Raw genomic sequence first — 22,718 nt, 5'->3', positions numbered from 1 at the left:
GAGCAAGATTGTAGGGCTGTTCTAAACCTGCAGTACAATAAATGAGTTGGATGATAACCAAACACTTGGAATGCTGCAGCAATTTTATTGGCCTTCTAGCTGAATTAATAAAACCTGATTTTTACTATTGAGAGATAAAGCAGGTTTCTAAACCATTTCACTTGAAACAGATGAACTGTAGTTGGTGTCTGAAACTAGCGACAGTTTGTGGTGTCTTCCATATCTGTACAGGAGCTGTTCTGTTAGCTTTGCAGTTTTTCTCCTCTGTGTATGAATGAAGTCAGCCACAGAATGTACTTTAAAGCCTGATGACTCTCACCAAAAGTGAATTTTAGTTCAGTTCTGTATATGTGCCAAAGTACTGAAATTCCTTTTGTTACCTCTTCAGTATGTGAAAGATATTTAGTAGTGTAATTAAACTGAGCCTGCTTAGTTAATAATCTGAGCCTTGACAAAATGCTGTTGGCTGAACCAAGAGGGTGATCTGAATGGTCTCAGACAGAGCTCAGTCATGCCGTTACCTTGCTGGGGGCAACTCGCCATCTGCTTTGCTGGGAGCTTTGAGCAAAGGATGCAGCAATGACAGCCCGGCTTCTTTGGCAAATGCAGTAGAAGTGGTGATATTTGTATTGTAATTGCAGGCAATTGAAGGAAAAAAAAATAAAAATAAGGCAATATAACAGTGAAAATAGAAATGATATTATTAGTCTACTTTTTTTTTTCAGTTTTGAAATTCTAACAAGCCAGCTGCAGAAGGCAATTTATAATGATTATCTTATAGTACGAATATTAAAAAAAAAACCCAAAATTTTAAAACTGAACTTAAAGTCCTTTAGAAATTTGGGCATCTCTTTGATTTGTTTGAGGAAAAAAGGTACTAAAAGATAGATAGTGAAATTTAGTGAAGTAATATCTAAGAGTGATGTGAAAGCTCTCATCTTGCCAGAGTACTTTATCCATACTAAGATCTTATTACCTGTTAGATAACAGTGTTCTTCCCTGTTTCTTATTTGGTTTCCTGAATAAAGATGTTTTAGCAGTCAAGAGCTCTCTTTTTAGATGTGCAGTATTTTCTAACTTGTTGGCTTACTCAACTTTTCCCATAGAGTTGAGAATTCTCACGCACTTAAATCCCAAGGAATTTCATGAGGTAGCAGAGAGGGGGAGAGAAACACCCCCAGTTACTGCTCCACTGAGGGAAAATCTCAGCCGTTATATGTTCCTCATAGAGATGCTGACTTTTTTTTTGCCAGCAATATACCTGGTGTGATTGGGACCCTCTTCCTAGCAGACATTTGGAAAGACTGATGGGAACTACTGCTATGAGAATGGGATTAGCCCAGGGTATCTGTGGGTGCTCAAGGCCAGGTTGGATGGGGCCCTGGGCAGCCTGAGTGGGTGGGGGGCAACCAGCCTGCAGCAGGGAGTTGGACTGGGTGAACTGTAAGGTCCCTTCCAACCTCAGCCATTCTGTGCTTCTGTGTTGTGTTCTGCTACCACTGTGAAACTTGGGAGAGAAGCAATGCCACTTCTGTTATTTGTGATTATATATGGTAGTATAGATTTATATTATTTACCTGTTTTTAATGATCTCAAGAATTGTTACTTTGTACTTTGAGATATTTATTACTATTGTTGAAAATATTTTCATGCAAAAAAAAATTATACCACGTTTAAAAAAAGATAATTTAATTCTCATCACTGATTTTCAAGTCTATTAAGATAAAAGTGCATTCTATGAGAGTATATTGGACAGTGTAACTGCTCTAGTTTGGATGGTCCTTCTTTTTCTCATGGACTTTCATTTTCAAGAAGATTGATAGGGAATGACTGGCTGTAACTGTTAGTTGCTAGCTGAAATTGAATTACTTCAGAGTGAGGGAGGGACATAGCAATTGCCAGTGCATCAGAAGCAATATCTGTAGTTGTCCTTGACAGCAGTAAGCAGCATTAGAACGTCTATGCACATTACATGCTAGTAGCATACAGTGTAACTATTCTGCACAGATATTTCAGTTCTTCTGTTTTTCTGAAGCTGTTCTCATATGTTTAGTATTCAACAAATCGCAGTGACTATTTCTCGTATTCAAAATGATGATTGGGTACCCTGTGAAGCTTTGGAACACAGATTAACATGTCTTTTTTAATCCAAGAGACCCAATAGGTAGGATGGTACTACTTAAGTTGTGAAGAATTTTGTTAGGCACATGGGTTCTGTGGTGAAAAGAAAGAAACAGCTTTTGATCTGTATGCTTACTGCATTTATTATCTGTAAGTGGAAAAGGTTCATTTTTCTCATGACAAGTTTAATTTTTCATTTAATAATCTGTGACATAATATGCCAGTAAAGTTTATGATTTGGTAAAGTGTTATATAAATGTTGCATAGTAATTTTCAGTCTTAACAGTAGCATGTAAGAGAAATACAAATGACGTGATTTCATTGTCACAAGTCAGGCTATGACTGAGGCAGATTCCTTATACTGTAGTGACTCATCAGCTTTCAGAGGACATGACTGAAATGAATGCAGCTCACCATCTCAGCGTGAGGTTTAATTTTGAGAGCAAACAGCACATTGATTGAAAAATTTATTTAAAAAACAATGCAGCTCTCAGTATGGGAATAGCTCCGCGAGGAGGTGGTTTTATCGTCTGCTACTGCATCTGTCAGATTTTCTCAATGGCACATACTGTAAATGTTCTCTCTTGAACAATTTTTTTTTTCTTTTTCTTTTCCCTCTGTTTTCCTCGCACTGTGTGGCTGTAAATACTTCCTATTCTCGAAGGTTTTTCTCATTTGGCTATCTTCTCCCCCTCCTTATCACCCCCTGGTTTCCCAATTGTTATTCTACAGCAGCCCTCGGGGCCATTAGCAAGGCCCATTCTTTCAAAAATGCTTGGGATGCTTCCTTCTGTGAGTAATTGGGGGTGTCTTTTTACTTCTCCTGTGTTTGCTTGTTCTTCTTCCTTTTCGTGTCATTTGGTCAATTAGACCAGATTTTTGCATATTTAATGTGCCATTCATGAAAAAGAAGCTTCTGGGATTTAGGAGAGCTCTGAAGTGTGTGCTTTCCTAGGGATCATATTGCTTGCTTCTCTTAACCCACCTAACACCATCGCAATTGAATTATGTGGATTAAAACAGCTAATGTCGGACAACTGGTTAAGGTTATCCAATTTAGGGCAGAACGTGTTCTTTTCACATAATGTACTCGAAATACATTTTTATATTGTGGAGGCTAATATTTCAGCACCACAAATACTAGTTTCTTTGAATTTGGCCAGACAAATAAGTCCAAAAAAGGACTACAAATAATTCTTGTTAGTCTCACCAATCAAAATGCTTCGTATGCAGTCAGGTTAAAGAAAGTGTAAAATTAAAATTAATAACTGAGAATCAGACATCATTGAAATGTGAGAAGTGTAACAGTGAAATAAACTGAAGGAAGAACGCTGTTCAGTACAAGGAATATTTACCATCAGTGGAAAGGAGTATCACTTCCTGTCTCTTAGAATTAGCTCTTGCTTAAGGAGATTGTTTCTTATTTCTGCCTTGTTTTAGGACTATAAAGATCCTAAGAGCTTACCTGTTGCTTTTTAAATAGTGTGTGAGTTGAATCAAGGTTATAAAGGCATTGCTGCTACTGTGAATTTGCTTACAGTACTGTAAGCCAGGATCCTACAGGATGGCAGTAATACGAAGTCTGGGCATGTATAGTATAGAAGCTGTCATGATTTTAAAGCTGTTGCGTTTCTTTGTTTTATTTTTTTTCCCAAAACAAGTAGCTATTATGTAAGTATATTATATGAGTAGCTTTTATATATATATGTGGTGCCTTAGAGGCCATGTATTCTTTTCTTTCCTTCCCTTTTCCCTTTTCTCCCCAGAAGGACCGCACGGGGCTTATCAGAAAAGTCAGAGCTTGTTCTCTTCATTGTTCAGTTTGCTCTTGAAAAAAATAAAATTAGGTTTTCATTTTTCTATCAGACTGTTTACACTCATTACTTTTTCAATTAAAAAAGCTAAAGTTAGGTGGAGAGGATGAGGATTACACATATCTTTAACGTTGCTAGGAGGCACTTACAGTGTCATTCCTTTGAACTTGATGTCTGCAGGAGACTTGAAACTTTTTCTTCCTCACAGGAAAGCTTTCCTGCTTAGTTTCAGTAGATTAAAATACTGATTTATTTATTTATTTTTTTAATTCCTGGATTTATATTGACGCATTAGCAAAAATGAATCTATAGCCCTTTTATACCTGTATTAAATGAAAGCAAATAGTTTTAACATAAAATGCACTAAGTTTAAGTATTCTTAAAAGAGTTTGCACGTGAGCATTATTTAAAATGAGTTTTGATGCCTTAGTTTTAGCAAACATAGCTGACAAGCATCTGTATGTGCAAGAGTGTGCAGACAAAGCACAGAATATAGTGTTAATATAGTATTATTTCTTCTTTTCTCTAAACTGGTATTGCTGCTTTACGGCAGAAGAGACGGCTGTCTCCAGACTTCTTTTTGTTTTGTTTTTTTTTTTTGCACTGATGGAACAGTGCTTTTTGGCAACTGATTTTGAAAGCATACCTTTTTCTATAGTGATACATCAGATTTTGAAGTCCATAGCGAAGGACAACATTTTCACTTTTGTTCTTGAATTTTAAGGTGTTTGTTGTTGTAATCAATGAATAATACTTTAGAAAGCAGTCATTGGGCTGTACTCCCACAAGCAAGATTCACTTTTAACAGTTTCTGATACCAAACATTCCAGTGAGCTCACAGCATGGGTTGTTCGCAAGTTCTGCTCCTGTGAGTATGGAATATTTAGCTCATCCATCTGAGACAGAGCAGGTCTTTGCTTGTCCAGCGACAATTCTTATGGAAGAAAATAAACCAAAACTGAAGTTTAGTTTTCCTTCTGTTTCCATTCTGCCCACCCACCTAATAAGTTCTATTTATAATCCAGTAATGCTAAAACAGGAGTGGATTCTTAGGGAGAGATAGGCTGGAAGTATAATTTTCTTCTGTTTTGTAAAATAACAGCTATTTTATTATTGTTAGTGGGTTTCTGCTATATTTTGAAGAATCTATATGATCAGGATTTGGGAGTCAAACCTCTTAGCCCAGGTACTGTTAGCAGGAAAACAGATCTATTGCTTTAAGTTCAGTCCTCAGCATTTTGTGTACAGAAATATTTCAGTTATATGAATTAAGTGTGGACTAATTTTGTACTGTGTTCTTTGATGCTACCCATTATATCTTTAATATGGTGGTCTTTATGGATATGTAGGCACAAAAGATGCTTGATGTTGTGCAGTCTTGATGCTCAAAGATAAATCTTGCACTATTTTCAGCAGCTCACCTGTGGGTGCTCATGTGATCGGATTATTAGTAATTTGTAAATCTGAATAGTTTGTATTAAATATTAATGCTACCTGAAGAGAATATAAAGACAAAAATAAATACTATCTTTAAGGCAGTGGTGTGAAACATAGCAGAACTTTGACTCCGTTTTACTTTGTAGTTTAATCGTTGTTTATTCTCCTATTGTAATTGCCAGCAAAAAACTACTTTTCAGTATCCTGGAGTGTTTTACAAAAATAAGCAAAGGTCTTTGTTAAATTATGAATTTTATTTCTTTCTTCCTTGGTGTTGGGGAATTGAGCTGGAATTTGCAGACGTTCAGCTTCACCTCCATGAGCATTCTGAAACCCCAGGCTGTTTGAAGTGTAATTAGGCTAGGCAAAATTCTGACATCAAAGTGTATGAAAGGTGCATCTCCAGGACTTTACCTGCAAGGCTACCAGCGAGCTGACATGGTGCTTTTTCTGTTTGAGGGCTGAATGGGAACAAAGAGTACCCTTTGTTGGAAGGTAGAAAGAAAAGAGAACTCATCTCTTAGTTTTGTGTTGTAAAATTTATACGGGGAGGCTTGTAATGCCAATTGTTAGCACTTTTAAATTATTTTTTAAATTATTTTTTGAATGAAATGTCGATGTATTGAGACAGAACGGTTCAAAGGAAAAACTTACTGCCTTGAAGGATGTTTGTCTTTTAAAACATTAAAAATGTTGTGAAAGATGACTCCTGAAATGTAAAGTCAGCACAGCAATGTAAGTTGCAGTACTGAGTAGACAGTTTGAGTGGTGCAATCTATTCTGAGTTTAATACCTTCTACGCTAATTTAAGTCTTTCATTCAAGCTTAACTGTAAAAAGAGGTATTAGCAGTTCCCAATGATATTCTATTGTATATAGTCAAACAGTCATGATGCCTTATAAATCTGAGGATGATATAGTTAATTCAAAACACGTGGAGTCAGAAGTTGAAAGCAATGTTGAGAGGAAGATGGAGAAATGCTTGAAAAGAATTAGAAAAGGCTAGCAGCCTGGAGAGCAACTGAAAGGAGATGAGTGTAACTTGTTGAGATGTACAGCAGTGTTGTTTCCATTTTGAGTAAAAAGAAATAAAAATCCACTTTTAATAATAGTAAAAAAAAAAAAAAGAAAAAAAAAGCAAGATTGAATTTAATTTTTTTTGTTCTCAAAGTAAGTAGCTGAACAAAAACATGCTGGAGTGAATGAAGCACAAAAAAAGTTAAGAGGGCATAATGGTAGCCCTATGAATTAGAACCATTATACTTTGAAATGTCTGAAGCTATTAACATCTTTCTCCTGATAAAGTTCCATATGACTTAATGTGACATGTAGCAACATTGATTAGTGATATGAAGATTGGTACCAACATCTGGTGGCAGTGGAGTTTGTCTTTGGTAGTGATTTAACTTCCTATGCACTGGTTGCCACAGAGCACAAAGTTAATTGTAGTTAATTCTGTTAATTGTGTAATAGAGTTTGTATTGCATTATTTCTGTTGTTCAGCAATACATATATGTTTCATCACAAATTGAAAACCTAATATTGTATTTTTATTAGTGTTTTGTCCTGTCTTTGCTATAGCAAAATCACTATTACATTTCTTTATTTCTGGGGAAAATGACTACCTGGCATAATCTTTGACCGAGTGGCTTAGACAGAGCCTGGAGTGTTTGCCTTCTTGTTTTTAACTGAGGAAATTCTGAATCTTAAACATCCACTCATGAATGGATCCCAAGCACAAAGAACCACAGAAGAGGCAGTGACAGAATGAGCATAAAACCCAGAGATGGTTAAGTGTAACAAGGTTAGGAGTTGTGCTCTTGGAATACATTTTTTCAGCAAGAATTTTGATCTTTGATTTGCATGTTTTGGTACCAGACTGGTTTGTGTTAAAGATAATATCATACATTTTCTTTCCCCTTGGTGTTCTCCTGACTATTGAACAATTCAAATAATAACCTTTCTAAATTCTTACTGTTAATGTCCGTGTATTCCTTATGGGAGGGCTTCTCTGAAAGTACTGCCTCCTATTTTAATATGCTAGCCCACAGTGTCAGATAGATGTTGGTATGGCAGTAGAGGTTAAACCTTCCTGCCAATATTCCATTACATTTTGTTGCAGTGTGACTGATAGAGCAAAGGGACAGTCTGACAGTATAATGTCTGACATAAAAGTGTGTATGAAGCAAAGGTGTGTGTGTGTCATTGAATTTCTCCATCTGGAAAAAAGGGCGCCCACTGACATTCACCAGCTCTTGCTGGATATTTATGGAGACCAAGCAGTGGATGTGAGCACAATGAGGTAACAGTAGTGTGTTTCAGCAGTGATGACTGTGACAGTGGGTCACCTCTGCTGGTGTGGATTTTGACAAGAATGGCACACAGGCTGTTGTTCGTCATGGGTGAAAATGCAGAGCTAATGGTGGTGACTGTGTTAATGAATTGTGTTTTGTTGCTGAATATTTGCTCTATCAAATAGTGTTAATGTATCTGTTGTAGTTTCCATAGAAATGAATAGCAGAAATTACTTTCAGAAGGGCCTGTTTGTATGTTCTGTAATGTAATTTTGTAGTCTGTCATAGTCAGAAGACAAAAAAAAAAAAGTAAAAGAATTCTAGTAAAAATAAAGCAAAACAAAAAAATCGATTCTATCTGAAGGCTGAACTTTCAGAAGTCTCCTAGGTACTTTTCTATCAGTAAATTTTAAGCATGGCAGTAAAGCTTTAAACTTTAATCAGTTTACTGCTTGTTTTTAAACTCAGTGGTTATTTCCTGCAGGAATCATGCTGACAATTCTGTTTGCCTGAAAGAGGTGTCTGTTTTTATCAGCATCTGTCAGAGTAAATCAGGATTTCTATGCAAATTACCTCATTAGCATTAATTTTTTTGGCAGTGTCTGATTTATGAGCTGCCTTGCTATTTTTTAAAAAAAGTTTCTTACGGAAAGCAAAATTTTTCATACAGTTGCTTATTACTAATCTTACTAATCCTTCAGTGAATCAAGGCTTCAGATAATGGCAGTAAACAAGCAGATGCCTCTTGTCTTCTGTGAGTTCCCTGCTGAGCCAGGTGCTGCGTGCCCACATCACATAGACTGAAACAATGGAAAAAGTCCTTTTGGACTATGTGTGCTTCTTCTGCGGATCATTGGTGTTCAGTGTGAGCACCGTGTGTCATTTGAAACAGATAACTCAGTTCATTGCAGCTAAATCACGGCTGTTCAGATCTCTTAATTTTTGTTAATACTTGTTTCTAGCAGAACAAGTATGTTCAATTTTAGAGAATAAAGTTTCTGTAGTTTTCTGTAGGAACAAACCTGGCTATTGCTGTTACTGTTGGCATGGGTGATTTTATTTCATCCTGGATATTTCTGCTGAATATTGGTGCTAATGGATTTTGTAGTTCATTTTCCCCCCCATTTACTTTCTTTGTTAAAAACGTTAGAGCAATTTTTGATCATAGATGAAACGTGGGCTTTTTAGAGTTTTGATGAAAAGTTCTTTTGAAGCTCATCATCTTTACTTCTTCTCTATTAGTTTCAAAGGCTGGCTTTTTAATGCATTAATGTTTATTTACTGTGCAATTTTCTTTGTTACAAAGATATTATAAAGCAGTGGTACGTGAAGTGTCAGTTGGTTTTGTGATTTTTGTGAAGGTGCGTCAGAGCTGTGTGTGTTCAGAAAGAAAGCATGGAAGATAACATTTGGAAAGGCTAATGCCATAATTAAATGAATTATAACAGGTCTGCTGAGGAATTGTATAAACACACATAGATACAGCACTTACTGTACGTAGGTGTGAGCAACTTAAACTGTAATTCTGTGAAGAATTACAGTGTAGGAGAACTGCGTGCTTTGCAGATCTTCTGTTAACATTCAGTTACCATTTCTCATGCTATATGAAGGCAGCTATGTTTATAATGCTTTCTTAAAAGTTTATCAGTGTTACCTCCTCATTTATATAAGGATATGATTAAATATAAGAACCTAGTACAAGATAAGCAAAATGAATTACCACTTGTATGTGATACTTGGATACTTTTTTTTTCTAGTTATTCTTTACAAATAATATACAAATTATGGTGCAATTACTTGCTTGTTTGTAGATATCCTTTTCACTAGAAACTCTATTTGTGGATATGGATTTAATTCTATATTGTAACTTCTTTTTAAGTAAGTGACTACTAATATTCCTGTGGTCTTGAATGACAATATATGCTAAATATACGAGCAAATTTAGTTTATGCTTTTTTGCAGTAATTCCAGCAGAGATGTGGTGTTTTAGGTGTTGTGTTTATTAAAGCTTTAACTGCTGATCTCATATGGAAATGTTGCTTGGGAGGGCAAAATTCAGTGAGAGGGCCTGGGATTCCAGAGTGAACTTGTACATTCCTTCAGGGCATTTTTGCAAGGGAGGTTGTTGTGTTTTAAAGGTAGTTGATAAGAGACCTGCACCACCAACCCCAGACCTGCACCACCAACCACCATCATGCATTAGACTATAGAAGGTATTTGGGTGAACGTACTCCTGTACCACTCTGTACCACCATTTATCCAAGTGAAATTTTTGACCATTTGCAGGATACATTATAAATCAGGATGTCACTACCAGACAATCAGATTTGAACATTCCTTGCATAAAGTAGCTTGCCTATATCCCTTAGGAATACATCACTTAGATGTGTTTATGTGACAGTGTTGATATGCCTGGTTTTACATAAAATTTAGGGTAGCATGTTATTTATGTCATCACAAATTCAAAAAGTGGGTGGTGGTGTTTAAATATACCAAGGTTATCTTCTCTGGAAAAATCATTCAGAATAATTGGAAGATGTACTTTTATCCCATGATTATTAAATAACCAGGAAACAGGTTTTTTCCTTCAGAGTTGGGCTTTGCTGCTGCCTCATTTTTTTATTTTTTTCTTTTTATTTTTTTCGGAGTTCCCTGCTCTGAAGTGCTGACAACAGATTAACAAGAAACAGAGCACAGTTGAGCTTAATTATGTTATTGCTCATTGTTCTGGGGACCTATAAAACTGTTCACTCCCTTTTTACAAGTCTGTAGTCACAATGAAAGGCTATAAACAGTGCATTTTCTCTCTCCTACAGGACTGAAGATTTTGTTAGATGAGTCTAATAAAGGCCAGATCTAGCTGCATTTACACCTGGGAATGAATGTTTCCTTAATCAGTTCTTAATCCTTAGTTGGTCAAGTGGGATAGAATGACAGCAGGCTAGCTTTTGATCAGCCATAAATGTCTAAAAGCTTAATTTCTTTTAAGATTATTTGCTATTTAAATGTTGATATGCTTTCCTGTGCTTTAGAGGAAAGACTTGAAAGGTTAGGGTATTATAAAAACAAAACAGAATAGAAGTCTTTTATACTTCCAAGCAGGTCACCAATACACGGCTTCTAAACAAGATTTTCACACAGAACCACAGAATTGAGTTGGAAGGGACCCTTTAAGGTCACCTAATCCAGCTCCTCTGTGGTAAACAGGGACACCTACAGCTAACTCAAATTGCTCAGAGTCCTATCCAGCCTGACCTTGAGTGTCTCCAAATATGGGGGCATACACCTCCATCATGTTGCAGTGCTTCACCACAATTACTGTAAAAAACAAACAAACAAGAAAACAACCACTTCCTTATATCCAGTCTGAATCTCTCCTCCTTTAGTTTGAAACCATTTCCCCTTGTCTTATCACAGCAGACCCCGCTGAAGAGTCTGTCTGCCTGTCTTTTACAGTCCCCCTTTAGATACTGAAAAGCTGCACTCAGGTCTCACCAGAGACTTCTCCAGCCTGAACAGCTCAAATCTTTCAGTCTGTTTTCATGGATACCATCCCTTGGATCACTCTTGTGACCCTTTTCTGGATGTACTGCAGCAAGTCCATGTCTCTCCGGTACGGAGAATTCCACATCTGGATGCAGTACCCCAGGTGAAATCTCACCAGCACAGAGCAGAGGGGCAGGATCACCTCCCTCACCCTGCTACCCAGACTTCTTTTGATGCAGCCCGGGATACGTTTGGCTTGCTGGCTTTTGCCCAACTTGTCATCCACCAGTACCTCCAGAATAGAACTGTGCTCTATCTTTATATTCCCTGGCTTGTATTGATAGTAGGTGCAGAGGGGATAATTATTATTATCCTCTCAGGCTCTGGGGAGATCTGCATGTTTATCATGTTTAGCTATTAGAAATTACATGGAAAATGATCCCCTACCTTTATGTAAGTCTCCGCTGTCTGTGAATTTAAAATGGAAATATCTCCATTAAATAGGCTCCCGTAGTACTGGTGCTCTTCTGAGACTTTTCTTTTTATCATTTTTGTTTGCATAATATGTGAGTGTATTAAAATTAATCACAACAGATTTAGAGATGCTTTTTTTTTTTATCCTTCCCCCCCCCCCCTTTTTTTTTTGACTGGCTGTATTCATTGGCCCAATTCTTTTTCGTGTAGTCATTTTTATTTTTGTATTATCATAATATTCTTCCATTTCTGTGTTGTAGTCATAGGCAGAACAGTAATTTGACAGGAATGTGCTTTGGTGTCTGCTTTCATTATTTGGTACTGCTAACCTGCTTGTTACTTTGCTTTCCCACAGGATGCGGAAGTGGGCAGTTTCGCTGTGGAAATGGCCGCTGTATTCCTGCAGACTGGAGATGTGATGGGGCTAGAGATTGCTCAGATGATACAGATGAAGCTGGTTGTCGTAAGTGAAATACCTGTAGAGCAGCTTTTGAGAATGTAAGAAATTCTTAGCTATCAATGTGCTCCGAGCTATGCCTGTGATATGAGAATGCACTCTCTACAGAGGAAAAAGAAAGAGAAAAATGCTAGCTGTTGGAGGTGACTGTAGAATCTGCTCAAGAGTCATATCTCTTCTCTGTTAGCTTTGGTAGTCAGGAAGTCAAGTAATGCTTTACTTAGAAGCATGACAGCTTTCTCTTCAAAGTTTAAGTCTTTAATAATGTCACTTCTTCTGGTGACTGATGGACTGGGTTCTAGGTAGATGTAAAAGTGTATTGTGTTCTATAATTGCAGTAATCCTGAATGTACGGGATGCATACTTCCAGTATGACTTGGGCTCAGAAACTTTGAGGATCTGGACAATGTACCTATACCACCTCAAGGAGTGTCTTTGTTAGTTGCTTGGAGTGGTTGTGTTGTCCCCAGTATGAGCAACTCAGACAGAGTTGCATTCAGCCAAGCACAAAAACTCTGTTAAGCTAAATATTAAAATAAAAAATTGAAAATGAAGGAATTCACTCTGTGGGCTCTTTTCAGAAACTAGCTTTCATTTTTTCTTCTGGTTTCTAGTGTTCTTCGAGGTCTTGCAGGCTGGTGTAGTTATTAGCCTGTTTACAGGATAGGCCAGTGTTTGCCCCTCAGCTGATATGGAATGAAAAAGACTAATTTATGTTGACCATTTTTTACACACTGGAATATTTTTTGTTACTTGACTCATGTAGTAATAGGAGTTTATTCACACAGCTCAACAGGCTGATTTGTTGCTTAGCATTTATTTATCTCCAAAGTAATTGCAGTTCTGGTTGAAGGATGCCTTGAACTTGCAAAACAGAATACTTCTGTCCTATAGCTTGCTATATCAGCTTAATTTTGAACTATGACTGAATAGAAGTGGTTGGGCTTTGAACAAAGGTTAAATTTGTATTGACTTTATGAAAGCTAACAGAAATCTGACATTTATAAGCATGAGGCTGACTTGTTCTTTATGGAGAAAAAAAGATGAAAATTAAATTTGCAGGCTTTTTTCCTGCAGTTAACTGTGCTTTCAAAAACAGTTTGTTAATATGCTGTAGATAATGAGGTACGTGTGTCTAGGATGATAGTTCTGAATGGTTTAAAACTGGCCCATGCTTAAAACTATATTACAAGATTATTCTTTGATACTCATCTCAGGAATCCAAAAAAGACAATTCATGTTGTGTGTTTTGTAATATGTGATTGATTTTTATCTACTTGCTTTAGCTGTAATGTATGTTTGTACTTCTCAGTGCTAAATCTGTTAAGTGATTTCATTTTCTACCTTGAATGTTTAGATTACATTGATAGTTGTGCTTACATTTCATTCCATGGGCACAAAGTATTTCTAGTTGACTTGGCAGCACAGTGAAAACATGATCCCAGGAAAAAAAGATGTTTAAGACCAGAGTCCTGTCTGCTGGACTGTTTTGTGCCAATGTCTTTCCGGGATTCTGAACTAGGAATGAAGCAAGGAAACAGTAATGTAGCTAATGTCAAGCTTTTTTAATTTTACTTTTCTTTCTAATGTTGTTGCTTGACTATTGAGATGTGCAGAGTGGTGCTTGGATAACAGCAATTGGGTTGTTCTGACACTATCTTAACTTCTGTTTCATGAGTTAGTGGAGAAGAATCATAAGCTTTATTTAGAAAAAACCTTCCTACCAGGAACAGAGCAACTGCAGTGGAGTGAGGGCAGTTGATAAGACTTCTGTGAGAAAAGCAAAGCTAGCATGACTCTGTACATTGGTGAATAATAAAGAGGCTCTGCAAGAGGGTAGTTCAGAGTCTTAAGCTTTTTGCTGTGACTCATCTTCCTCAGGAGCCTGTCTTCATGAGTTGATACAGAACAGAATATACATAAAGAGTTCACTAAACTAAAATTTGCCTTCAAACATTCTTCTGGCCCACATTTATGACCCTGATCTGGCTCTTTTCTATGGTTTGTCACTGCATTTCTGTGGTTTATTCATATATTCAATGGAAATTATAGTCAATCGATACTTGAATCTTAAGTATCTTAATTTTTTGCTTTCTTTGAAAGTGCTTTCCCATATGTCTGTGAAATGACGTTTTTATTCTTTACATTTAGCTCAACCTACTTGTGAGGGCAATCAGTTTCAGTGTCAGACTGATGGTGAATGTATCCCACATTCATGGGTATGTGATGATGAGGAAGATTGTGAAGATGGATCAGATGAACATCAACAATGTCGTAAGTATTTAAGATCTAATCTAATGATCGGAACTAAGGTTAGCTGCGTTTTGTTTCCCTTTTCCTCTGGGAAGGTGTTGGCACAACTCCTGGTTATGTGTTAACTAAGGAATGTGTGGACAGAAAATGCAAAATGAGCAGCGGCTCTAGGTTAATCTTGAGCTCAACCACTTTAACTTTATTCTGCATGTACTCATTAATGATGGATGTTTTGAAGAGGCTTCATCAGCTGCTGCTTTTTTTTTTGAGCCTGGTGTGGGACTTTTTATCTCTGCACTTGGGAAACCTAGAGGATAATAAAGGGGAAAAAAAAATCCATTTTACTTTACTGTCTTGAGGTCCTTTTCCCTAAAGACACTAGTATCTGATTATCTGAGATCTTTTGGGGGGACACTACTGACAGAAGGAGGAACAGACTCCTGTAAAACAGCAGACCAGATGCCAGCATGTTCATCAACTGATGTTGTCTTAAGACACAAGTCTAAAAGAAGCAAAAGTGCAGATGGCAGAAGGGAGGAAAATTTAACAGTTATTTTTTCAGCTGTAGACCCAGTTAATTTGCCTAGGAGGAACAGAGATTGTAATTTAGCCCCAGTAGAATCAAATTGGAATTGTACAGTTTTATGTGGTTGCTTTCCACTGTCATAGTTGTCTTGAGAAGTGACATAATTATTGATTCTTTATTAGTTATGAATATTAAGTATACCTGACTATTGAGGCCTGATTGTATTACAGAGAAGTGCCTTATCTCCTGCTCTGCTGTGTTACATAGTGGCAGTTGGCAGTATAGAAGAGTACTTGTTAACATTCATTATGCTTGGGTTGTTGACTGAGTAACTGACATGTACTGACAGATTTTGAGCCAGTAAACAAAATGACAGAGAAAAACTTCAAGAAGAATCAGTAATTAAATCTTTTAGGCAGAAGGAGGAAATTTCTAACCTAGAGGTCAGCCCTGCTAGTGGAGTGAAACACTGACTGTGCAGGCTCCAGAGGCCTCACAGAGTTATGTTATCGTCTTGTGAAGTGTTCTTAAATCTCCCAAAGTATGCATGAAAAAGTCATATGCTAATATTTGTGAGAAAGATGGGGTAACTAAGAAAAGGAATGAAAAAAAAAACATAACGAGTGCCTGTTTCTTGCAGCGGGAAGGACATGCTCAAGTCAGCAGTTTACTTGTTCAAATGGACAGTGTGTCCCAAGTGCATACAGGTGTGATCGAGTAAAGGACTGCACTGATGGAACAGATGAAAGAGACTGCCGTGAGTATTTACTTTTAACACTTTATCTAGTTTCATCTCATCTACCTCTGGCATTTTAATCAATTTGTAAGATTAAAGGGCTTGTTGATGGATAGAATGACCACAATATGCTTCTTGTTATTAGAGCTTCATTGCAGATTCTTTTGTGTATTAGTGCTCATATTCCGATACAGTTTCATTATTGCAGAACTTAGATGCTGACTGCTGCCATGAGGTCAAGACCTCTTGTTTGTCATTGTCTAAGAAATGATGAAGTGTTGCAGTGGAAAAGAGCAACCATTAAGTGGCTCAAAGCCTTAGGAGACTCAGAGTGAATTTGCATATTTTTTTCATATTCCCTTTGAGTACCCTTTACAGATATCAGTGATAACTATAATCTGTATAGAAAGGTAGAATTTGATTCCACATAATTTCTTTGAGGGACTTTTATCCTTTTCTAAAACTGCGGTTTCCCATGGATGTGAAGCAAGGTTGGATCGAACCATATTAAGAAAGATGTTCATATTGTGCCAACAAAACGGAAACAAACAAGTGGGTTTTTCAGTCTAACGTGGTCAGAATTTAGACTTCCTGACTGTCTGGTGATAGCCTCCCTAGATATTGGCCTAGATTGAATGATGATGAGAAGTACAGCCACTGAATAGAGAGTCCATTTTTTTTCATATATGCTTTTGTCTAATAGCTGGTTTTGTAACAACATGTTGTTACATTGTGGATATTAAGGAAAAGCTTGACACATTGTATGAGTGGCATGTAGCATAAGAGCTACAATTACTGCTGATCGAAGTTACTATGCTGCTGAGAAAAAGGCAAAACTCTGAGCTTTGATGAGAAGATCTAGAGGGGAAAAATAGGAGTTATGATGTAAAGGAATAGATGAAATAGGAATCAAAGTGTTAATGGTTCAACTTAGAGAAAAAGGGGCATATTCTGTGTGAAGACAAACCAGCATATTATGTGGTCATCCAGCTACTAGTACATTTTATCCCTGACTCACAAGTGGATAAAATGTATGTTCTTTAAAGTGAAAGGTGATTTAGAAATGAATCATGGTTCAGAGTAAAAGTTTGCTGAGGCAACAGACTTGGAACTTTCCATGTGATAGACCCATAGACAATTTTGAAGTCACCAAAACAAATCACTAAAAGCCAGGATCCAAAGTACTCCATAAAATTGCTGAAAAAATATCTTCTGTGGGTTGGCATTTCTCTCTTAAAGTTCAGAGGAAAGTAATTCAGTAACTTAATTTAGGGAATATGTGACACATAAATTATGGAAGATACTCATTTGAAAAATGCACTAAATGTATTCATATTTAAGAAAAATGAGGAACTGCTCGTACCTTGAAGAATTCTCCAAATAGTCCTTGAATAATGTATGGAATAGCCAAGTTAAGTGATGTAATTATCAGAAATTGGTGAATTGGTAACAGATGGTGATTTTCAAAAGACAGTAGTCAGAATTCTTAGGTGTAGATGCCACATTGATATGTGAAAGCTGAAGTGCACATTTTATTTCACAATTAACATTTTTAACTGAATAATTTAAAAGGCAGTTTGGAAAGAGTTCTCTAGGTACCTTAACAGTGCTGCTCCACTGCTGAGTGGGAAACCCAGTCTCTGCTGTATCTGCCAGTGGGCCCCATGACTGTTGTGAAGGCAGCATATTTAGCCCCAGGGAGAGAAACTGCTTCTTATCATTCAACAGCCGCTACTCTGATTTATTAGAATATGTGTTGACAGTCCCACTAAGACAGAAGAATGACTGTGACTTGGAACATTAAATGCGGGTGTGTTGGACTAGTCTGAAGAAATGTGATGATGCTGAAGACAGGAAAATCATGAAGACTGTAATGACAAGACTTTTCCAGGAAGGCTGGATAATTTTATTGCCTTTCTATCTTTGCAAGGCTTAATACTTGAAACAGAAGCCTTAAAACAAAATGAGTTGTTTGGTGACTTTGTGATTAACTATACAGTAGGAATGAATTTGTGTACTACTATACAGTAGGAATGAATTTTTATTATTTTACTTTCTTTGAAATTAACTTCTTCCACTGTTACCATCCACTTGCTTTTCTATACTTCCTGATATAAACAAATAGAAATAGTACCATTTTGGCCTTTTCTTTAACCACTTTTTTTTTTTCCTTATCAATTAATTTACACTAAATCATTTCTTAAATAGAAATGAAAAATCCAGAAACTGTGGTGAAAAAAAAGATGTTTAAAATTGATTGTTATTTCACGAATAATTACAGAATGTAAATTCATATCTATTTACTTACGCTTTGCACTCACTGAACTTTTTGGAAGCAGATTTAAATTGGAAATAAGATAAAGTTTTATTCTGAATAAATCACATCATTTAAGAAGCTAGTCAAATACAAAATGCCACCAGTATGAAGTAACTCAACAATTAAACAAGTAATAAAACAGAACAAGGGGATTCAAAATCTTAGTCCATTTTGCTGCTAATGGGATTAACAGCAAGGGAAAACTACCCAGGCAGAGGCTGAGATAAACATCAGAACAATGTTTCAGCTATGGGTCATGTACTTAGTGCATTGAAGCTGTTTTAATTTCATAAAATGATTGTGTTTCTTTTAATCTGTTAAATATGCATATCAGGTCATTTTTCCAGCTGTCTTTACAAGGCAGCAGCTAGCAAATACTTTCATTTTGAAACTTTAAAAAATGCACAGTGAAGTGGAAGACTCTTTATGGTCACAAGTATTTGTAACAAGCAGCAGTACTGATATCATTTTACTGCATTAGGTACCTTTATTTCCTGCAAGTAAAGGTAGAATGCTGTCTCTTACCTCAACTTTGCAGTTAAAAAATGAAAGTCCCAGCCCTATTCATTTGTCTCTGTGGTAACTGACAGAACAACCTTTCTGCACACAGCTCTCGTGTCTAAGCACTGTGCTGAGACTATAAGAAAGAAAGGGAAAGTCTTGTGATGTATTTGTTGAGGCTGATGAGAGCTGAGTGTGGGCTCGGAAACTCTAGGTTCTCATTTTTATTTTGGATGTTAAATTGCTGCCATGGATCAACTGCCTAACCAGTTAGTTCCTGCCTCTTGTTTCCTACATTAAATAGCTGCTGTGGTCAGAAGCTGAGCAGTTAGGTCTGGGGTGGATTTGCAGAGGTGACAGTGAAGGTGAATAGAGATCAAGAACTGAAGAGATCATAGGGGATGTAGATCGAAGGAAAAAAAAAAAGGGGCTATGGTAAGAGGCTAATGTTCTTGATGTTGGACAAATTGTAAGTAGCAGCTACAGAGTGAAGCTGAGGGAAATGTCTACACTAGGGAGAGTTCCGGCAAGGGAAGAAGCAAAACTGAAGTAAGGTGAGAAGGTAGCCAAAGACTAGAATGGCAGAGGTCAAAATCAGGTATTAAGGCCAGGAACGAGGCTCCTGTTGGACTGCCAGTTCTCAGAGCATTGCTACTGTGGACTCTGCCTTGTTCAGTGTGGCTCAGAGGAGTCTTGATCTTGGGGTAAGTCGTCCTCCTCATGTCTGTGTTTGCTGTAGGTCAATAACATGATCACTGTGAAGTGGTAATGCATGGCAGGCAAAAGGTTTTAGTTCATTTTGTGTTATAAAAATTTTCAAGTGTTACTGTGGCTTTAAAAAAACCCACAAAACTTCATCATCTAGAAGTAGGAAATTACCCTTCTTTTCCTTTCTCATTTTTGGAACATGAGTTAGATTTGAATGAGGTAATTATACTTAACAACTGTGTGTGACAGAAATGGGTGTCTGCTGAACCCAATATCAGATACTACTGTTTCCTGTTTGTGTTCTTGTATGGATGTATTTCCAGCTTGCACATGAAAGGCAAAGAAGTGTAGCTTAGCAATTCCTGTGGCATACTTTTCAAATGTCTTCCATAAGTTAATATTAAAACATGCTTCTTCAGTATGTTTGCAGTTTTTGCTCCTAAGCAGTTTTTGTGTCTCAGGAAGAAAAATATTTTCTCTGTCATTTGTGCTGCTGTCTACTAGTTTGATTGTATTTTGCACTGAAGAGCTGGCATATCACAGGTAGGCAGACTGTGGAGAAGTATTTTGGCTAAGAAAAGGAGATGCCTTAGAAGGGGACAGAAGAGCTCACTTTCTGTCAGCACACTGGAATGAACATAGTTGAGTTTCCCCATTTCCACAATGCTTGTATTGTCTTCTAGGAATGGTTATTTACTAGGAAAAGATCTTCTCTTTAATAAGTTTTCTTTAATAAGTTAAAGGTTCTTGGGAGGAAATGACAAATTAAGCAGTGTTTATGTGAAACATTGGCTTTTCTCAGTTAAAACAGTGGAAAAAACGGTGGAAAAAACCCCAGTGCATTTTACTGCCAGTCCCTTCACTTTTCTCTCCTAACCTCATCTTCAGTCTTATGCTGCAATCTCTTCACTCTCTAGTTTTGTGCAACAGTCTCAGACTTAGATTCACACTAACTACCTTATTCATCTTTTTGCTGAAGACCTTTTCCATACTGTTGAGCTCTTTCTAGTGCACCAGTTACTGAACTAGAAAAAAAAGCTACACGTCAAAGTCCCAGAGAAGAACCCATCTTTTGGCTGACTTTGTTGTTGTTGTTTTTTGTTTTTCTTGGTTTTTGTAGCTCCAGATTAAGTGTTCTGACACTTTTTCCTTATGCATTCTAGAGCAGAGGCAGTACGACCAGCTTCTCAGCATCATTTCTTGCTTGGTTTTGTTTTGTTTTGTTTTTTCTTCTGCTTTTTAAACCTAAATATAAAGAAAAAAGTGCTCACAGAGAAATCTTAGTTTTAAAAAGAAAGTTAAGTAAATGCTAGAAAACGTTTTTTGTGCAAGCCCAAATGCAGTGAATAATGTGAGAAATTCGTACTTAAATTCAAAATGTTGCAGTATTCACCTTAAAAATTTTCTTTGCTGGTGAGCTTACTGTAAAACTACGTAGTGTAAGTGCTTCACTATGGAGGGCTCTTCCTACCTTTCCCCTTGCAAGGACCTGATTCTTCTTTTTCTCTTTAGAACTTTCTGTTTGGTGATACGGAGTAGAAGAACTCAGTTCACTAATTGCTAACATTCTCTAAATTTAGGAGTTAAAGAGGGGAAGTTTAAGTTTTGTTCCCTACCAACAGTAAGGACTGACAGGTTTCCAGTTCTGGACTTCCCTATACAAGATAGACAAGAGGTGGAGATGCTCCTTGATTTTCAGATATTCTATTAGTTTTTTGAAGTTCTGTTTGTTTTCCTCTGTTCTCTCAGCACTGACAGAGTTGATGACAAGCAATAGCATAGATGACTCTTCTGTTTTACTTCCACAGAGGCCTTAACTGGAAGCTGTGTGGATTTGAATAAAGGTGTTGCACAGTATTTGGTCCTCGTAGAAGCCAGCATTTCTTGCTCATTTATTCTTTCTTTGCTACTTCTGAATGGTTATCCTGACTACTGTGGGACTGTACTGAGAACACAGATGCTGTGTTTTGAATTTCAGGAGTATGAATTGAAATGTGCCTCAGTCTCTTGCAAGGATCTTTACTAACTACCTAGAGAATATTCTTAAGTAACTGCTAGAGAAGACAATTCTGAATACATTGATTGTTTTTCAGTAGTAATATGGCCAGTTGTGTATTCCTGTTTTGTTTTCCAGTAAATAAGGATGTTCTGGTGATGTGGGGTATATATGACTCATAGTCTACAGTCCAATACCCCACACTAATATTAAGGTATTTTTTATTGTAGGCTACCCAAGATGTGAACAGTTATCCTGTGCAAATGGAGCATGTTTTAATGCAAGCCAACGATGTGATGGCAAAGTTGATTGCAGAGATACTTCTGATGAAGCTAACTGCAGTAAGTACCATGTGCAGAGAGATCCCTAACTAATTAACTTTAAAAGAGATATGTGAAGTATAAGATCTTAATTTTCTGATGGTTTTCTTATGTGTCTTTCTGTACTAAAATCTCTTTCAGCGCATGGATGTACCAGTACACAGTTTCAGTGTGCTAATGGAGAATGTATCCCACAAGCCTTTATGTGTGACCATGATGATGACTGTGGAGACAGGAGTGATGAAAACTCTTGCAGTATGAGGGTTTTTTTATTTTCTCTTTCTCTAAACAATTTACTGAGAGTTAGTTAAAGTGCACAGAAGAAAAGCAAAAGTAAGTTGCTTGACCGTGTGACAGTCAGAAGTTTGCTGGATGTTCATGTCAGTTGCTTAATTGGCAGTCCTCTTTCTGGGCATTTCTTGCTTATTCCTTTCTTCATGGTCTGATATCTCAGGATTTTACATCTCTAACCAGCATCATGGATGTAGAGCTGTCAGATGTCTGACCTGTACGTTTACAGAGTTCCCCATTGACTCTAGGATCTGAGTTACTTTCTTCTCCTATGCTTTTGGAAAGACACACATTGTTATTTAGTTTCTGTATCCTACCATGAACATTCCACCAGCATGAATTTTTTGCATCTTCCCCGCCTCCTCTGATATTTCTCTATTATCTATTTGGCTTTTTTTGTTCTTTGAAGACCCACAGATATTTATGAACTGTTAGCAGGGAAAACTTGCCAACCATGAAGAGCTTTAGACAAATTTTCATGGAGTTTTTGACTCTTGTTCTCTGAATACAATTATCTTTAATGTCTTGAGTAGCATCTCCTTTATAAAAATATTGATTATAAGGTGCTTGTTATCTTGTTGCAAAATTAATTGAGAAATTCAGCATTTCTTCTTATTTCTATTAAAAACAAAACAGGAAAAGACCCTATCGTTCTAGTATTTTAAAATAAAGAGCAAACCAGAACAAAACAGCACTGTTTACAATATATGTAAATTATGGAACTAGCCCAATTTTACAGGTATAAATGACAGTTTATACTAGACAAGACAACTACTGCTAACCTTTTTGTCACTCAGAGTAGTTTGATTTACTGGTGTTTCTTTCCTTAGCTTATGCAACTTGTAGAGGCAACTTCTTCACTTGTCCAAGTGGCCGCTGCATTCATCAGAGCTGGATTTGTGATGGAGATGATGACTGTGAAGATAATGAAGATGAAAGAGGGTGTGGTATGTAGTAATGCTTATTTCTGACAATTATATTTTCAGAG

The 22,718-nt window shown here is 36.9% G+C and overlaps 1 protein-coding gene across 1 annotated transcript in view; it reads left to right on the top strand.

The window, feature by feature from the left end:
• Positions 1-22,718, top strand: part of LRP2 (LDL receptor related protein 2) — a 105,905-nt gene that overhangs the window by 8,413 nt on the left and 74,774 nt on the right. The window contains exons 3-8 of the mRNA XM_072341035.1: positions 11,981-12,088; positions 14,234-14,356; positions 15,502-15,618; positions 21,350-21,460; positions 21,581-21,694; positions 22,561-22,677. Of these exons, the coding sequence (XP_072197136.1) occupies positions 11,981-12,088; positions 14,234-14,356; positions 15,502-15,618; positions 21,350-21,460; positions 21,581-21,694; positions 22,561-22,677 (690 nt within the window). The remainder of the gene's footprint in view (positions 1-11,980; positions 12,089-14,233; positions 14,357-15,501; positions 15,619-21,349; positions 21,461-21,580; positions 21,695-22,560; positions 22,678-22,718) is intronic.

Source organism: Excalfactoria chinensis, chromosome 7, assembly GCF_039878825.1.
Source record: "Excalfactoria chinensis isolate bCotChi1 chromosome 7, bCotChi1.hap2, whole genome shotgun sequence".
In the NCBI taxonomy this organism is placed as follows: domain Eukaryota; kingdom Metazoa; phylum Chordata; class Aves; order Galliformes; family Phasianidae; genus Excalfactoria; species Excalfactoria chinensis.
The sequence above is the reverse complement of the archived record's forward strand: the minus strand, read 5'-3'. Positions and strand labels throughout refer to the sequence as shown.